Genomic DNA, 18330 nt, shown 5'->3' with positions numbered 1-18330 from the left:
GGAACAGTTTCCTTGATGATACTGAGATAATCAAGGTATTACAGATTTAGCCCAAGTGTGAAGCATTTGAGAAGAAGAATGAGAGACTAAATGGATGTTAAAATAGATCAAATTCAATATATGCTAGTGTGGTGTGATATAGTTTTTAGGTGTGGTGGAAAGAAAAGTAATCCCAGTCATATATATATATAAAATAACTGAGTCAGAAATGATTATCATTGCTCAGTGGGATCTTGTGGTTGTAGTGAATGTTTCCTGTGAGTGGTTGGGTTAATGTAGACAAACATAGGACAGAAGTGTTGGGAAAGGGAAGAATGGAGAACCTCATTAAATAGCAATGAAAATCCATGGCTGCTGCTTCTCTCAAGAAGTATGAGTTACTCTTATTTTCTTCCTTCCCTCATCCTGAAATAGGATGTACTAGAACTGGGAAATGTCAACAGGAGGGCAAGAATGATTAGAGATATGGAATGTCTGTCTTCAAAGAATAGTTTAGAAAGAACCTTTTCAATCTCAAGATACATGAGAAGTATGTGGGAGAAAGTGTGTTCCCATTTTTGCTTCCAAAACAAGAACAAAAGAGTTTCAAATGAGGCTGGTTGTTGACAAGTCAAAACCAAAGAGTATTTCTTCACACACTGTGAGGCTGTGAAACATCTCACCACAGGATGTTGCAGTGCTAAAAGTCGGGTCAACAGCAACCAGCAGAGTTCATGGGTGAGAAACACTCTGTGGTGTTTCTACTATTAAACTCCCATCTCTGGCTCAAGAAAAGATGATGACAGAGGAGGACTTTTGGTCTTAGGCAATATGGCCATTCAGTTCTTCATATGGAAATGTATTTGGGGTTTAAATTAGCAATGGGGATCTATAATTCAGTCCCTTTAGAGATGAAGTAATAAGATTAAGGTAAGAAAGTACCCCTGCAGACACTGTAATTCAGGCTTCTGCATGAATCTGGGCTAACCTCAAAGCTAATCTGAGTTGCTCAGGGCCCTGCCTAGTTCTGAAGGTTTTGAAGGGTGGAGATTCCATCCTTGCCAGCTGCTGTTCCAGTGCTTACCAATTCTCCTGGTTGAAATATTTTTTTCTTTATGTCCAACTGGAATTTTCTTCAGTGCAAGCTGTCAACAGCCTCCTTCGCTTTTGCTCTGTAACTCAGAGAAGTCTGGCTGGCTCTTACCTATGGCCTTCACCTTTAGGTAGTAGAAACCTTCTATTAGCTCCCAACTCCCTGTAGCCTTCCCTTCTGTGAGTAAAACAAGCCTGCCTCTTTCAGCTTCTCTTGGGTTTTGTATCCTCCAAGCAGCTCACTGTTGTGGTGGCAGCCTTCTGGACTCCTTCCAGTTTGTCAGCATCTCTTCTTTAATAGGAGGGGGAAATGACCTGAAAACCAGACTCAGTATTCCAGATGAGTCTGCAGGAGTGCTGAGCATAAACAATCACTCCTCTCAGCCCACTGCCTTTAGTCTTGCCAATGCAGCCTGGGATGTGGTGAACTTTCATTGCCACAAGAGTCTGTAGCTGGTTCATGTCCAACCTGCTGTCCATCAGAACCTCTGCACCTTTTCCTGCAGAGGTGATCCTCACCCGTTACTCCACAGTGTGTGCTAAAGGTGGGTTTGTGCCAGGTGCAGGGCCCTGGTTTTTCCTTTGATTGCATTTCATAGAATTCTTGGTGTGTTTCTCCAGCTTGTTGTTCCTTCTGAATGGCAGATCTGCCCCCCAGCATTGCCAAGCACTCCACTCACTCTGTGAACTTTCTGATTGTGTGTTCCATAGCGCCGATGGGTGAAGATGACACGTGTGTTGGAGCTGATAACATTCCTTGGGAATCAAGCAGTACTTGTAATTGGCCACCAGGAAACTTTTGAACCCCCAACCATTATTGTTTGAGCTTGGCCCTCTAGTCAGTCCCTAACCTGTCTTGTATTCCAGCCATTGAGTCCACATTTCCCCAGTTTGGCTACAAGGGTATTGTGGTGTGAAAAACCTCACTAATATTGTTATTAAGGGCTGCCAGTGCACTCCTGCCATTCAGAGACAGTCCATCACTGAAAGCAGTGTTGTCCAGCTTGAGTTGGTTATGGCAAATCTGGGCTGGTTATTCCTAGTCACCTTTATAAGCTTGGAAATGGTTTCCATATGAATTTTTGTTTTAATGTAACTCCCAAGAACTGAGATGAGGCAGACCAGCCTGTAGTTTCCATGATCTTCCACGTTCTCTTTTTGGAGTAGAGGTAGGAAGCTTGCCCTTTTCAGTCCCTGACAACTTCCCTTGTTCACCATGACATTCCAGCAGTGGTAGCAGCTTTGCAGTGTCATCTGTGAGCTCCCTCCTTCCCTTTTGCTCCCATGTACCTGTGTATCTTCAGCTTGCTTTGGACCTCCTGTGTGAATAGCACCTCTCTCCCCAGACTCAGTTGCTCATAGATGATCAGGAAGGCTTAGGAGAAGACCTTACCAGTAAAGACAGGGCATTTAGAACTGAGACCTTCTGTTCTCCTTTGTTGCTGGGTCACAAACTCAGTTCTGTAGATGCTTTTCTTCATCTTTCTTACGCTTCTCCTGTTTCTATAGAGCCCTTGTAGTTCCAGTTACTTATTTGAACTCTAGATGAATAAAGTGGACGTGTGTGTTGGCTCTGATGGTAATGAGTGCTGGATTTCTAGCTGTGACTCCTTTTCCTCCCTGGTGGCTGGAGGACCTCAACGCCTCTGCAAAGAAGACCTTGCCGCAGTTCATGTTTGTTCTGTTATGTTGCACTCTCCCCCAAGCAGAGAGCCCTTGGGCAGTGTATGTATCCAATTTGTTTGGAAACCACAGGTGCTTAATGAGTGAGTGACTGTGTCAGTTGGAGAAGCTGTGAATGTGCAACAAGGCAAAAACTTCGCTACATTCTCGAAATGCCATTAAGCTGCCTAATGGAATTCAAGGTGCTAAAAGGAGCCTGAGTCCAGTCTGAATGTCTGACTTACACCAACATAAATGCCATTGAGGTAGCAAAGCCTTTTAAGCTTTGATCGCTATAATTAATGAACTTCTATGAGGGGGAAAAGGATTTGCATTCTCCTGTCCCCTTCGATATTTTTAAAGACTATAGATGGTATGTTCTTGTTGCAAGTTTTGTAAAGCCAGTGTTCTGTGAACCTGTAGAGATAAGCAAGAGCCTGGGGTGAGAGTGTGATCAGCTGCTATTTCTGTTTATTTGATTAATGGATGGAGTACTAAGTGTGTGCACACAGATACATTTAGAAAACCTTGAAAAGAAAAATGAAGAATCTCATTAAAATGTTGATAATGAGAGTGAAAACAATATGCGTTGTAGGATGCTGTGTAACGGATTGGCTGGTTTAGAATCACAGAATGGTTTGGTTTGAAGGGACCTTAAAGATAATATAGTTCCAACCTCCCTGCCATGTCTATTAGACCAGATTGCTCAAAGCCCCATCCAGCCTGGTCTTGAACACTTCCAGGGATGCAGCACCCACAACTTCGCTGGGCAACGTGTTCCAGTGCTTCACCACCCTCACAGTAAAGAATTTCTTCCTAGTATCTAATCTAAACCTGCCCTCTCTCAGTTTAAAGCCATTCTCCCTTGTCCTGTCACTCCATGCCCTTGTCAAAAGCCCCACTCCAGCTCTCCTGTAGCCCCTTTAGACACTGGAAGGTGCTAGAAGGTCTCCATGGAGCCTTCTCTGCACCAGGCTGAATAGCCCCAGCTCTCTCAGCCTGTTTTTATTGGAGAGGTGCTCCAGCCCTCTGATCACCTTTGTGGTCTCCTCTGGACTTGCTCCATGTCCATGTCTTTCTCACGTTTGGGGCTCCAGAGCTGGATGCAGCACTGCTGGTGGGGCTTCACGAGGGCAGAAAAGAGGGGGGAACTTGTCTCCCTTGACAAGTCAAGGAGACTTGTCTTGGGAGACAAGTCACACTTGTCTTGATGCAGCTCAGGATGCAGTTGGCTTCATATTGTTTATATTTTGTTAAATATTTATTTTCAGGCTGATAATTAACACTTGAGAAGTGTATACAGTTTGCTAACCATCAGGTTACAATATATGTAAGCATTTAATGCTGGCTTTTCCCCCCCTAGTTTTAATATGTATTCAAAAAACTCAAGAAAATGGAATCATTTAGTGATTATTGAAAACTGTATTTTAATGAAAATGTATTTAGTATTAAATTCACTATATTTAAGGGTATTTTGAGTTACATTTGATGTAGCTTGTGAAGAGTTTGCCTATAGTTGCCCAATTTGAACAGTTTTAGCCACTCCATGATTTTAGAATTTTCAATCTTGGTTTGGTACCTTATTGGCATTCATGGGCTTTTTGGGCTGAAGGCCAGGCAGTAAACATCACAGTTGAGTGTGTGCTTAAAAACTGCCTCAGACATCCTGAGCTCTGCAGCTTTCTACTGCCTGCACTCCACAACCAACATGTGGTTCTCAGGGCAGTCTTTCCTCCTCTTCCACCAGTTCAAGCTTGTGGATCCAGAAGGATCCTCTCCTAAGTCTTGTCTCCACAGCTAGAGGTTGCTGGAGCGTGTTCTGGGAGAGCACACCAGTTTTTCTGGCTTTCTAAAACCAGTGAAGTAACTCCTGAAATGAAGAAAATATCGGGTTAATCAGTTTTCTCTGCCTCTCTGTTGGCATTTAGCACCTGGAAACAGACACACTACATTTGCAGAAGCCTCCAGCCAAGTAGACTTTCCTTCATATCACAGCAAAATTTTGATCTTGGAAAAACTTATGTTACTGTAATTTTACCCCTTGTGTAGGCTATTCTAACTTCAGTCAAATTCCTTTTCACTAGATTTAAGTTGAACCTGGTTTAGTACATGCTGAAGTTGAATAATGTGTCTGCAGCTGTGGAAGCTGGTGAACAAAAGGAGCAGAATCTGTTTAGTGACACTGGATTTAAATGTGCTGCCCACTAGTATTTTACAACTCTCCTTTGTATCCTCTTGTGTGTTCATGGTATGAGCCAGCTGGGTGTGGTTTTTCAAGCTCTAACGAGTCAGACAAGTTGGTATTGTGCTTATACAGAACACATTCTGGTCAGTACTTGCTGCTTTATTTCAAATTTTTTTGATGTTTGGTAACTCATTCTTTTTTCTTAAGGTAATGCTTCCCTAGGCAGAGTTCTGTAGGTCACTTTTCCCCCTAAAGACTGTGTAGTTCAGGCTGGGTCACAGAATGGTACTGGCAGGAAAGATTGAAGGTCTCTAACAACTAATGATATTTAAATTTTGCACCTGTCTCTTGATCCAAAAAGTTTGGTGTTCACTGTTTTCTAAACAGGAACTGAAAATTAAAGTGAACCATAATTAAGAATTTTTAGAATTGCATTGTCCAGAAAACTTTATGTTCTCCTTCCATTTACTTTCATTATTGGAGGGGAAAAATGAACTTATTGGTACAGAGCCTGTAACTTTTGAAGAGTTCTGCAGTAAAGCAAACCAGTACTGGGCAGCAGAATCTTCTGGAGCCTTGGAACTGTAGGAGTAACAAAAGAACCAGTGGATCAAGATGCAAAGTAGAGATAAAATGCTTTCTCTGAAAGGAATGTAGCAGTTGCAATTTCTAAATTTTGGCATCCATAGAATCTAGTCCTGTAAAGAGAGTGTGAAAGCTGTACCTGGGGACAATTTACAAATATTCTCTTAAAAACTGATGGCTCTATAGTAAGAAGCAAGTGCTTGTGCAAATTATGAAAAGCTGTGGTAAAGAGTATTTACTCCTTCAGTTATGCAAATAATTTCGTTGTACCTTTCATTTCCCTTGTTATTGGTACACTAAAGTTATGTTTTGCAATATGTTTTTTATTTACTTCTCAGAGTATATGGCAGAGCAGTTCAACTCACAGCCTCTTCCACACAGGATAGTCAGATCATTTTTAGGGTAGAGGGGGAAAAAAGTAAAACAATATTCAAAAACCTATTGCACCTAGATGCATTCTAAATGATATATAATGATGCCAGCTGAAAATGAAAGTTCAATTGTTCTAAATGTCATATGAACACAAACTGTGCCAGAAATCTGCACACTAAAGAGACAGAGCACAGGAAACTGGAGCTGTTATTGCTCTTGCAATAGGAACTGCAGATAAGGAACTAGGGAAAAGGGAGATTAAACAGGGACGTTTTTTCAAACTGACTAGATCTGTGTCCTGCTCAAAATTTAACAAAAGCACTTCCTGTAGTCAAAAAGTAGTAGCTTATGCAAGTTTTGATTGATGTAGCTTTGCAGTGTGGCATGGAAAGCTGATTAACAAAATACTTGCAGAAATGTTCTTCAGTGAACAGTAAGAAAAATGCAGGGGGAGGAAAGCGAAAAAGTTGTCTTAATGCTGTCTGGCATCAAGTCTTGGAAATAAGTTTCCGTGTTCAAAAGCTTGAGATGTCAAAATAATGGCCCCCCAAAACATCCCTTCTGTCTATGAGGCTCTAAAATGTTTCCTACTTTTTGTGAAATGGAGGAATGAGAGTTGTAGATCGAATAAAAGATGGTTATATAGGCAACTAAGTAGGCGTTGAAGCCTGTTAATTGTGATGGTTTATGTGGTTTGAGTTTTGGGTGGGTGTACTGCTGGGATTTTAGGGCAAGATGTATAAGGAAAATAATTGTTTTAGCTTGATGCTTCCTGTGCTAAAGGCTTGTTCTGACATTTGTTTAGTTCTTAGTTTGAGATGCCAAAAACCATTAAATAGATCATTTCAGTGTTCCTGAGAGGAAGAAGAGAGCCCTTTCATATCTTATCAGGAGTATCCTTGTGTTACATTTCTACTACAAATAAGAACAACCTACTGTAGGTCATGCAAAGTCTTGGAAAGCAAATGCTTACTCTGAACCAAACTGTTCTCTGATAGGGAACTGCAGTGATTAATGTAGGAACCTCTTTCCTAATGGAGCCTAAAAGGAGCGTGGCCCCTGGGGACACTTTCTTGCACGCGAAAGATTAGAGTGAGGAAAATGGAGCCCTTGATATAATTGATTAGAAGTTATATGCTTGAAAGATTTGTAATCAAACATAAATGTGATACGTACCAAACAGAGCACTGATTCGCGTTTCCTGTTTTACCTTTAACGTGCATAATCTGATTGCTGGTGAAATTATGCCTTTGATTAATGGAAAAGCAATCAGGGTTATCATAACTACCTGAAAGAACTTCTCATGGAGTTTTTCAAGATAAAAGATTTAGATTAATTAAGTGTACAATGCTGGAATGTTTTTTAAAATTCCCATTTCTGTGAAGTAATAGACCTTCCTGTCCAAATTGCTTGTGCTGTCACTGTAGTGGAAACAACATGATGGGAGCAGCTTAGCATTTACTGGAAGCTTTTCCCAAATCATTCACCAGGCTGTAGACTACTCCCATATGTGTGTCCTTAACTGCCATCAGTAGCAGTTTAGATATGACTGCCCCATAAAGGTGTGGAACAAGTAGGGCAGGAGACCTCCAAGACTGGTTGATCTCACCCAGGAATGAAGCCTGGGTGAGAGGAATTTAACCAACTTAGTCATACAGGGCTTTATCACTAAATGAAAATTTACATGGAATTTCTCTTGGTGTTCCTTGTAGTCCCAGGGGAAGTAATGTTCAAAAGTAGTCTTTTGTGGGCAGAAGTATGTAGGAGTCCTATTGAGTTTCTTAAATAACTGTTGGTGTACTATATATACGTTTTTTAGTAGCCAATATGCATTATAGATGCCTTCTCAAAGGTAACTTTTTCTTTAATGAATTCCTGAAGGAAAGAAGTGTAAACTTAAAAAATCAAGTGCTGAAGGGTGATCTCTTGGTTGTTGTTTAACTTGTAGCTTTCCTTTTGTAGGGACCTATTTGTCTTTGCTTTCTGTTCTCCCTGGACTGTTTCCATCAGTGCTTGCCACAGCCAAAGCAGGATAGGTAAAACTGGTACCAGAAAAGAAACTGCAGTATTTATGTCCTGTCATTTTTTCATAATCTTTGAAGTGTTAGGTCCTTGCTGAGAGGCCTTAAATAAGGGCTTTGATACGAGAACTCAAGTTCAATTGATGACCTCTAGTCTCCTGGAACCGAGGTGTGCTTTGGGGGTGCATCAGATGAAATCATCAGCCTCTCTAAACTCTAGAGGACCTGACTGTTTTAAATACAGAAGTTCTGATGACTTGCTATTTCCCGTTCAGGTGCCGTACGAAACACTGAACAAACGATTCCGGGCCGCACAGAAGAACATTGACCGGGAGACCAGCCACGTCACCATGGTGGTGGCAGAGCTGGAGAAGACACTGAGCAGCTGTCCTGCTGTGGACTCAGTCGTCAGTCTCCTGGATGGAGTAGTTGAAAAGCTCAGCGTCCTGAAACGCAAGGTGAGTGCTGTTCTACCTTCGCTGCTTGGTCTTTGCAGAGCGAACAGAAAGAGTTCTCTGCAGTGCTGTCTGCTCGGGTTTTCTTCTGCAGATAACGAGTGTTACTGGCACTTCAAATGAAGGCCTTGGAATGCACACGGAAATCTTGCTTTGCTGTGCTTGTGAAACGTGACTCGGTGTTCCACCACTAAGCATAACAAACCTCTGTTGAGAGGTAAAATTAATACGTATTTTTAGTCCTGAAAAGGAATTTTGCTCCCCACAAAAAGAAATAGTAGCAAAATTAATTGATTTGTATGAGTTCCTGCTTGTCTAATGGAAAGCTTTGTGCCAGTAGCATTAATTGATCACTCAAAGAGCAAAACAGGTAGAAGATGAAGCTGAAAAATGTTTGACCTCCAGTACAGGAATAGATGTATGCAGTGTTGAGGCTTCTTTGCAGAAGAAAGTGCGAGTTGTCCTGAATTGTTACTTGAAATTTTTTTTATAAACACTAAACTTGCAAGCTGAAAGATTCCTAGGGAATATTAAGAGAATTTGTTAAACAAAATTTGGCAAGATAACCTGCTCCTAACTGTTAAGCTTGAACAAAATACAGCCAACCTTTCATGCCTTTACCACATCTTTCTTAGAAAAAGATGTATATGTTCTTAGAAAAAGAAGTATAAGCCATCCTTATTTTGGATGGGAATATTATTCATCCTGAGAGTCATCAGAACACTTACTTGAAACAAGTCTTGCAGAAAAATGAAAATAGCTCTGTCGCCTGACTTTAAAGCAGTGCTTCTCCAAAAATAAACAGATGAAACATAGTAGCAGAGTCATTTCATTAAAACTTAAATGAAATAACCAACAGATATAAATCTTGAGACAGTATTAAGTGAAGCATCAAAATACCTTGGAGCTTTGTAACATGAAAATAACACTGTCATGTATGTTGATTTGGGGTTTTCTGCTTGAACAAGTCAGCTGGGTTGAAAAGCTCTTCTGCAAAAGACTTCATAAATTAATTGCTCTTTTCATCTTTGGATTGTGAGACTTAAAGAGGTCTTGAAGGATATGGGTTTTTTTCACTTCTCCATTACTTACAGAAAGAAATAAGTGCTATTTCTGAGAGAAGTGTTGGATTTTGCTTGTAGGTGTGTAGTAATGATGTGGAGGAGTAGAAGTTATTTACTTGTTAAATCTTTGCTGACTGTGGGGGTGTGTCTGAAGGCATTGCCTAATGTTTTGGGTGCAAAGCTCCATTTTAATGTAATTGCTCATTTGTTTTTGATTGCCTGAAAGACTGGAGAATCTTGTAGCTGCTCAGAAATAACAAAAGGCAAAAAAAAAATTTGTTTAACAGTAAAAGTCTTCTGAAATACAAAGGTCTTGTTTCTGTTCCAAACCCTTCACTCCCAACTGTCTTCTCTGTAATCTCTGCCCCAAGCAAAATGATTGTTTTCTTTAGGGCCTTTGGACCCTGTGGGATCTCTGTTTCCTCCTGTGCTTAGACAAGGATCTGATGAACTGCTGAGATGGCCATAATAGAATTAGATGGTTCCTTTATTTAACACCTTACTCACTCTTAAAAGAGAGGTTTTCAACACAGCAGGTTTCTTGGGTTCTGAAAATGATCCTGGGGAAACCTAGGCCATTGTGTTTTTCCCTTTGTATCCTGTTAGTATGCTTGTTCCCTCAAGTTCTATTAATGTCCAGCAGGGCAGGTCCAGATAGACTTGGTTCAGAGAGTTTTGAAAAGGATCTGTAGCCTTTCTGAATGTGCTAGAAGGATGAAAAACCCAGCAAGAGCTGTGTAAGTCCAGATACAAACCCATATAGGCAGAGCCCTTTGGAATGAGAAAGGGTCTAACCTTTGTGCCTGGCTGGCTTGAATTCTCTTAGTTGTATTCAGGATATTTCTCAAGGTTACCTTCACATCTGGTAACACTGCAGACATCTAAAAAGTGAAAGCGAGCTTTAGCTTGAGTTACTCTTTGCTGAATGGAAAAAGACTCAGTTTATAACTTAAAGTACTTATCTCCAAACTGTATGTTACAAAATAAAACTAAATTCAGTAATAGAACTCAGACTTCAGTAATAAAAATAAGGTACAAATGTTTACATGGATTTTAGTAAAAGACTCGTGTATAGTGACTAAGGTTTTAGATACTTGAGCTGGGTATCAGGGCCAGATCAGAGTCAGGCTTAATTGGGGCAAATTTTTGGTGAGAGTTTCTTGCACAAGTTTTCTCTTATTTCACTTTGCTTTTCAAACACTGATCCTTCCAGAAAAAGTGTCTATATAGGCAGGCCTTGTAAACACAACTAGAACCAACCTGTGCTGCCAGGGCTGGAGCTGTTATCCAAGAATGACACTGTAGCCTGAATAACTTGAGTGCTGGGAAGGCAGCTGTGTCAGCACAGAGTGCAGGGGGGCTGCCAAAAGCCCGCCAGGTGATTTGGGCTGGGCTGGGCTGGCAAACCTGCCTGTGCCTTCCCGTGCAGTTATTCAAACCCCAGCCAGCGAGTTTGAAGTCACCACAAGGCAACCCAACCTGCAATTGCATCACTGGTGATGGATTCCAGGGGGGAAAGGTACTGACCATCCTCTGCTGGTTTGCCTTTACCTTAGCAAGCATATAAAGGTACTGCCAGCTTTCTGGAGTTCTTGTAGCCTGGCATGACCCAGAGTTGTCACGTGCTGTGTACTGAGTCAGCAAGCTTGGAGTGACGAGGTGTCTGTCATAAAATTGCCTGGAAAAATCAGCAGCACAACCATTCAGCCATGTAACTTTAAGGCTGAAGGGAAGCAAGTATGAGCTGACTGCTTGTTTTTTAATTAAAAAAAAAATTGTGGAGATGTGTTGGGGTGTGTGTTTCGTGCTGGATATGCCAATATGTTGCTTTAAAAAAGTCATTCCCCTAGGCAAATGTATTTTCCTAAGTAAGGCTCCCTAACAGTGGATTCATGCTTCCACAGCAGCAGAGTTAAATAAAATAGTACTTTAACAAAACTGATGATTTTTAAAAAACTACTCTTAGGTCCTTGCATCACAGGTGCCAGGAGGCCAACTGTTTGTATAATTTTCATTATTGCATGACTGATTAAAATGGCTCCAGTGTATTAGAAGTAATGTGGGTTTACTCTGCATCACTCCTCAGTAGAACTAATTCAGCAAGACAGCTGCTGGAGGAAGGAGCCATACATAGGTTAGAGGTGGAAATTTTGCTTTCAAATGGTTGGACCACGTGACTGCAAACCCCCACAAAGCACTTTGCAGGCTATTACAGCAGTTGCTGCTGCAGGTGACACTTTGTTGGTTTTGGACAAATTGCAAATTAAGCAGAAAAATGTATATATTCATAATTTCAAATAAGTCAAAACCTATTTCTGTGCGAGAATGTCTCAGAACTGGACCAACCGTGCTCAAACTTATGCACTGCCATAGGAAATGTATTTCTAAATGAAAGAACACTGCTGGGAGTAACTGTATAGAGTGCTTTGTAAACGGTGCTTACAAACAATTACCCTGGAGATTGAAAATGCATCCCTCTTCACTGTTAATTTTTACTTTTCAGGCCGTTGAATCAATCCAGGCTGAAGATGAAAGTGCAAAGCTCTGCAAACGCAGGATTGAACACCTGAAAGAGCACAGTAGTGACCAGCCAGCTGCTGCAAACATGTGGAAGAAGAAGCGCATGGATCGTATGATGGTGGAGCACCTCCTGCGCTGCGGCTACTACAACACAGCCGTAAAGCTGGCGAGGCAAAGCGGCATCGAGGTGGGCAGCAGTGGGAACTAACTAACAAAGTGGTGCTAAAGAGCAACTTGGCAAATGGAAAAAAAGCTGCTTTTAGCCTTGGAGCAGTTATTTTTATGTATTAGTATGTTTATCTGTTAATCTTTTTAGGCTTGAGTTTGTTCGCCTTACTCGACGTAAATTGTATTTTAACGTATTAAATAAGTAAAAATTGAAGGCGTAGTTTTCAGTCACAAATTAAATGCTCTTAGATAAACACCTTGCCCTCTTAAAACTCAGATTAATTCTCAAATGTCATACAGAATTTCTTGTTAGAGGTCCCTAGGCTGCTGATTAAGCAGTTGGTGGAGCTTCCCATCTGTCTAGCCACACTCAGATGATATGTGTAGGTGACCAGACTGAGCAGAACAGCATATGCTGATTGCAGGAGCAACTGTTCTGTTGTATCATCCTACTATTTAATGCATTGAGAGGAAAACTGGTTTTTACTTGGGAAAATATATTTTGATACAATTTGGGTTTTTTAGTAGCCAGTTTATCTTGTATGGTCCATAGAAAGGTTTTGCTGCTTTGCTTATTTCACCATTCCATGATATTTGCTTTACTTTTCACTAGTTGGTTTTGCTTTGGTATCACAGTGGGTTATGAAGTCTTTGGAGTTTGTATACTTTGGTGTAGCTTCCTTATGCAGAGCAGTGAATCCACACTGTGGTCCTCTGACAACCATGGGGACATTGGAACACATTCTTTAACAATTTGCTGTTTATTTAAAGAAATCACGTCCTGCTAATTTTAGGTAGCATTTGCTATTTGATCCTGAGCAATCTTTGAATCATAAGTTCTTTTGATATTCCTGATTCCAGAAGGGATGCAACTCTTCTGCAACTCTGTCTGTAAAGATGCTGAGAATTGAGTTGTATTATGTGACTTCCATACTTCACCTTTCTTAGGTGGCATAGTGAACAGCTCTCTAAGCTTGTTGAGGGGAAAGAGATTTTTGTTGCTGATGTTAAATTAGAGCATATGCACTTGTTCTTTGTCTTGTAACATGAGTGTATCTGTCACATGTCTCTGTTATTCCTTGGCTGCTTTACTGGTCTGATCCTGTTCAACCAGCAGCGATTTCAGTACAAGCCAAATAGGAAACAGCGTGTAGAGATTGAATAGAAGTGAGAGGGGAAGTAGGTTACAAAGTATTAATAGGAAATAGTCCTGAAGAAATCAACTGTAAGAGGCTGCTGTGCCTCACTAAAGATACAGCCCATGCATGAGAGTCAAAAGACCCAAGGCAGCTATGCTGGGATAACTGCAGCTGACTGGTCAGCAGCTCTTCCACTTCTGGTAGATGTTTCCCTCTGTTTTGAGCAGGAGCTCATCTCTGCTGAATCATCATGTTACTGTACCTACTAGGTCTGCTGAAAAAGCACTATGGAAATATTTTCACTTTCAAAGCAAGTTCTATTACGCCTGATTAAGTAACACTCACCTTTGGTTCAGACACGAGCATGGAAGTCGGTCATGATGCACTGCAAGATCATGTGGTACAAAGCATTGCACTTGTGAAGCCTTAAAGCTTTTCATTCTGTTTGCTGAATAGGAAATTTTATGTTTAAACAAAGATAGTTTTAAATAAGATTATTTACCTTATGCCTTCAGGCCTAAGAGTTTTTATTTGCATAATATTGAAGTAACTGGAATAACATAGAACATAGTTGCACGTTGAATGCACTGAGGCCGTATTTCTTCTAGTTTGCTCAAATTATGCATTTTAGTCATCATTAAAGTTTGTTTTGGCTTAATGGGGATCAGGCTTCCCTCAGTCTTTCTTACTGTGTGGTGATCCTCTTTGTGAACAGCTTTTACAGCATCAGATACTGGGATTTGGTCGTTATACAGAATTTGGGGGTTTGCTGGTTTAATAAGACAGATTCTCCATTTCTTTTTGTTCCTTTCTTGCTGAAGGATATGAGCATTGAAATGTTCTTTAATGTTTAATAATGTAACTTTGCTGTAGAGATTAGAAAATGCCATGGTATTCTCTCATCCAAAGTAATCTTTATTTACTCTGGTCTCACCTGTAATTTTGACCAATGTCCCCACCACCAGTCTTTTCTCAATATCTCAAGACAATATTGTTACCACTGGGTAGACCCCATACCTGAAGTAGGAACCTGAAAAAAGGTGGTGTTTTTGTTCAGCTTGTCCAGCAGCCAGAGGTGAGGCTGGTGGATAAGTTGAGCAGGGCCCAGCAATGCACTCCTGTGGCAGAGACAGCTCAGCAGCAGTTTGAGTTGCATTGGGATGAGCATCACCAGCAGCAGAAGGGGGATGATCCAGCCCCTCTGCTCAACACTGATTAGACCCATCTGGGGAGCTCTGTCTAGTTCTGGGCTCTATAGCAGACACATGGGGTGTGGAGTCTCCCTGTACTTGGTGATGCTCGAACCCAGATAACAGTAATCTGTTGTGGGTAACCCCCCCACCTTGAGCAGGGGAACTACACAACTTCCAGAGGTCCCACCTTCATCCATTCTGTGATTGTGTTCCTGTGGTTTCAGGCTGAATGGCCAAAGTGCCCTTTGGCTCTCTTTGGAAAGGCAAAGGAAGCGGCTCTTTCCATTCCAGTTGTAGCTCAGGGGTCCCAGGCTAAACATCTCTCAGGAGCTGCTGGACCAGTCCTGGGAGCAAGTCTCAGCCTGCTGGTTTTAAGTTTCCTCCATGGCTTGTGAATGTGAAGAGACTTGCAGACTGCTGAGGTGCTTCATGGGTGGAAGCAGTTCAGAAAAGATTCTGCTTCAGTGACCAAAAGCAAGCTATTAAATCATCCCTATGTTTGAGCAAACTGTCTGCTGTGTATTATTGGCAAAGATTGGCTGTGCACCATAGTGTCCAATTCTAATAGTTTTTGATGGGCTGTGACAAATTTTATGCTATTTTCTAAATTAATTACCTTCATAGGGATGATAGGCTATGAAAGCTTATAATAGAATGGTTATAAACTAGGAAGCAAACAGAAGGGAAAGAAATTCTGGATGTGAAAAATTACAGGGAAGTTTAAATATCAAAGTTATGAAGTAGCTCAGGTAAGGAATAACTTGGAGCATGCAGCATTTATACAGCATAATGTTATGGCAATATAAGAAATAAATTCCAAACATGTAATGTGTGTATTATGTCTTTAAAGAAAAATAATGCTGCTTGGGAAAGTAAGCCAAAATGTGAGTAATATTAAAATAAGAGGTGACAGTCAAGGACAGAAATGTCATGGTTATTCCAAAGTAAATATGGGGTGAAGGGGATTCTATTGTGGACTTTTTTCTTGTTGTCTTCAGGCTCCCTATTGATGTGAAAAACAGTTTGGATTGAAGGTACAAACTAGATGTTAAGTTTTTGTTATTGCATACAAATAAGCTCATCAGTGTCAGCTTGTTACACTTAATAATGATCTTATTTTGATTCTGTTATGACCTTGGGATGCCACACCAATATAAAAATGCATATTTTCATCTGTAGATTCATATTTTCAGCTAGCTGGCAAGGTTGTCTGTTAACTTCACCTCTGCTATTCCATGTTCTGCTACACTAAATGCTACCTCATTTCTGTGCCATTAGTTGATATGCAAATCTAGTTTTGGAAGCGTGTTCAAATAGGAAGTTGGTTGCTGTTTGTAGATAAGTTTTATAATTAGGTTAAGTATGTAGTGCTTTGTTTGCTGTTTCTAGAGGTGGTGGGTTTTAAAATGTCACGGTTTTTCTCTAGCCCCTTTCAGGAAGAAAAAAAAACATGTCAAGTGTCCTTACCTTCTTTCTTTAATTATGTATAGCTGTAGTGATTTTTGCCTGTAGGATTGAAAACAAACCCAGATTCTGAAGCTGCCAGTCTCTTATATGCTGTAAATCCTCTTTCTGTCTTTGCTTAGTTTATTTTGGTAAAAGAATATATCTCTTTGCCTTAATGCTCATGGTGTACAAAAGCTGTACAAGTGGCAATGTTTTTTTCTGTGAAGAATAACATAAATTCAAACTGAGTTTGTGTGTTGGGATAGGGAGCAAGTGATTTAGAAATCTATAAACCAGAGAAGGACAGAAGAACTGCCACCCTGGGCAGGGTGGGCATTGGGACTGTAAGGTTGCAGTTGAACACTTGAGTTGAAATAACTCTCTTAAATAGCTTAAAACTGGTTAATTTGATCTTGCATTGAGGTTTATGCATATCAGTCAAAGTTCTGCAAATTAATGTTCTTAGGTCAGCAATTAAGTAGGTGCATCATCCTTCAAAGATACCAAACTAGCCCTTTACATTAATATCACACTGTGCCTTTTGCTTTTGAGATTTGGGGGGGGAGGGGAAATCTGAATATTCCATTGACTTCAAAAGTGCTGCCTGGGCATCTGACCCTTGCAAACATTGATCTGTATTAGAAGGGCTTCTTTATACTTCAAGGAGTATTAAACCAATTGCCAGCAGTCCCAAAAAGATAAGTTTTCTTGAAGTGGGAGTTCAGATGTCCAGTTTTTGTCAATGGTTTCCTTCTTGAGCAGAACTTCTAAATCTGTGGTAATGGTTATTCCCTGGACAATATCGAGACAGGGCAAATATTACAAAGCTATTCTGAAAATATTTCATTATCTTTCAAAGTAGTAAATACCTTTATAAGAAAATGAATTGAGTTTAAGTGAAAGGAATAGTAGGCACTGGAAAAGCTGACTGTCTTCTGCTCTTCCCTCTCTCCAATTTGGTCCATTTCCTCTCTTCTACTGCAGCTTCGGTTTTTGTAAATTGGAACCAGTTTTGAAGGGATTAGCTTAATAAAAAGGGTCCCTGCAACAAATTCAGGTGTGTTACACTGTCTTAATTTTGTTACGGAAAGCCATGAAATCTTATCTGATGTCCTGTGGGATAAGAGAAACATGAATTCCTAAAGTCAAGCTTCATGGTTTTTAGCTAAGTACCTGATCTCCTCTTTGTCCTGTTCTACATCAGTGTTCCTTTTTTCAACCCCAAAGTTAAATGTTCTTTCCTTGCTTTGTAAAAGTATTTCTCAGCACTGTGATATGGACCCTTCAGCTGAGACCTCAGTAAAGTATTGCTGAAGGATTTCTGTCTGTTATGGGGCAAAATCTTACTAAACTGCCATTTTTGTAGTAATCCATTCCCTGAATAACTGTTTCTACTTGATGCCTCTCTCAAAAAGTGGGAGATGGAAAATGACCTGCACATTTGAGCACCACAAACAGGAGCAGTATTAAATCTTAACTCAAAAAGTTAAAGCTGAATAAACACTTCTCTTAACAATCATACCAGTGTACCTTTAGAAATCTTCCTTGCTAAGACACATAGTCCAAGAATGGCTTGTAGCAAACACACAAATATGTGTTAAAGTAATTCATCAAAACAACTTTATATTCATAACAATTCAATTTTAAATATATTCAGCATAATGCTTGAATATATTCTTTGCTCCACTGTCATGCAGAACATAGCCACGGTGACTTGCCAAATGCAGGCTGAATGGCAAAAGGTGTCTTTTGTTAGGAGCTGTTTGTGTCCCTCTCCTGTGACTTGCTGTTCTCACATTAAAGGTGTTAGAGGAAAGCTACATATGAAGGAACTCCTGGATGGGTGTGAATGCTATAAAGGTGCCAGGATGTTAACTTGTGCTGCTTGAAGCTACCTTACAGTACCAGGCTGTAGAAAGGAAATGGGAAACTCCTTTAGATGTGTTTTGGCTGTTCCTAGCGTAGGCATGGCAACTCCGGCTGGATTGGTATAATGAATGTCTGGGTGTGTTCATCTGAATTTCAAAGTGCTGTAATTCCTGCACAGCCTTACATCTGCAGTTTGTCTCAAGCATCTTGAGGAATTAGAATTTATGTAAATGTGAAATAGTCAAGATCGAAGCAGAATAACAAACTTTCTCGTTACAAATCATTTGACACTTCAAAAGCCGACAACATGAAGTGTGCTGTGATGTTGAACATCATATTTTTTCAGTCCTTTTAGGCAAAGTGGGTTACCTGTAGTGTATCATAACTGAGCTAATTTATTACAAAATACTTAGTCTGGAAGGCTGGTGATGCAAGGAAAATTCTTGAATTGAAATTTTGTCTAAACAGGGAATCCTGTTACCACCTGGAGATTGCCCAGGTATAGAAGAGATTTGGTTTCAGTTATGCCTCTTCTTACTGTGTGTTCTTCCTGCCAGACATTCCTTCAAAGTGTAAATGT

At 40.4% G+C, this 18330-nt stretch overlaps 1 protein-coding gene across 4 annotated transcripts in view; it reads left to right on the top strand.

The window, feature by feature from the left end:
• Window positions 1–18330, top strand: part of MAEA (macrophage erythroblast attacher, E3 ubiquitin ligase) — a 50162-nt gene that overhangs the window by 9646 nt on the left and 22186 nt on the right. For all 4 annotated transcript variants that reach the window (XM_027736603.2, XM_027736600.2, XM_027736599.2 and 1 more), the window contains 2 exons: window positions 8172–8354; window positions 11919–12122. In XM_027736603.2, coding sequence (XP_027592404.1) covers window positions 8247–8354; window positions 11919–12122 — 312 coding nt within the window. In that variant the 5' untranslated portion in view covers window positions 8172–8246. The remainder of the gene's footprint in view (window positions 1–8171; window positions 8355–11918; window positions 12123–18330) is intronic.

Source organism: Pipra filicauda, unplaced genomic scaffold (genome assembly GCF_003945595.2).
Source record: "Pipra filicauda isolate LSUMZ 115617 unplaced genomic scaffold, ASM394559v2 scaffold30_size5312502_pilon, whole genome shotgun sequence".
NCBI lineage: Eukaryota > Metazoa > Chordata > Aves > Passeriformes > Pipridae > Pipra > Pipra filicauda.
The sequence above is the reverse complement of the archived record's forward strand: the minus strand, read 5'-3'. Positions and strand labels throughout refer to the sequence as shown.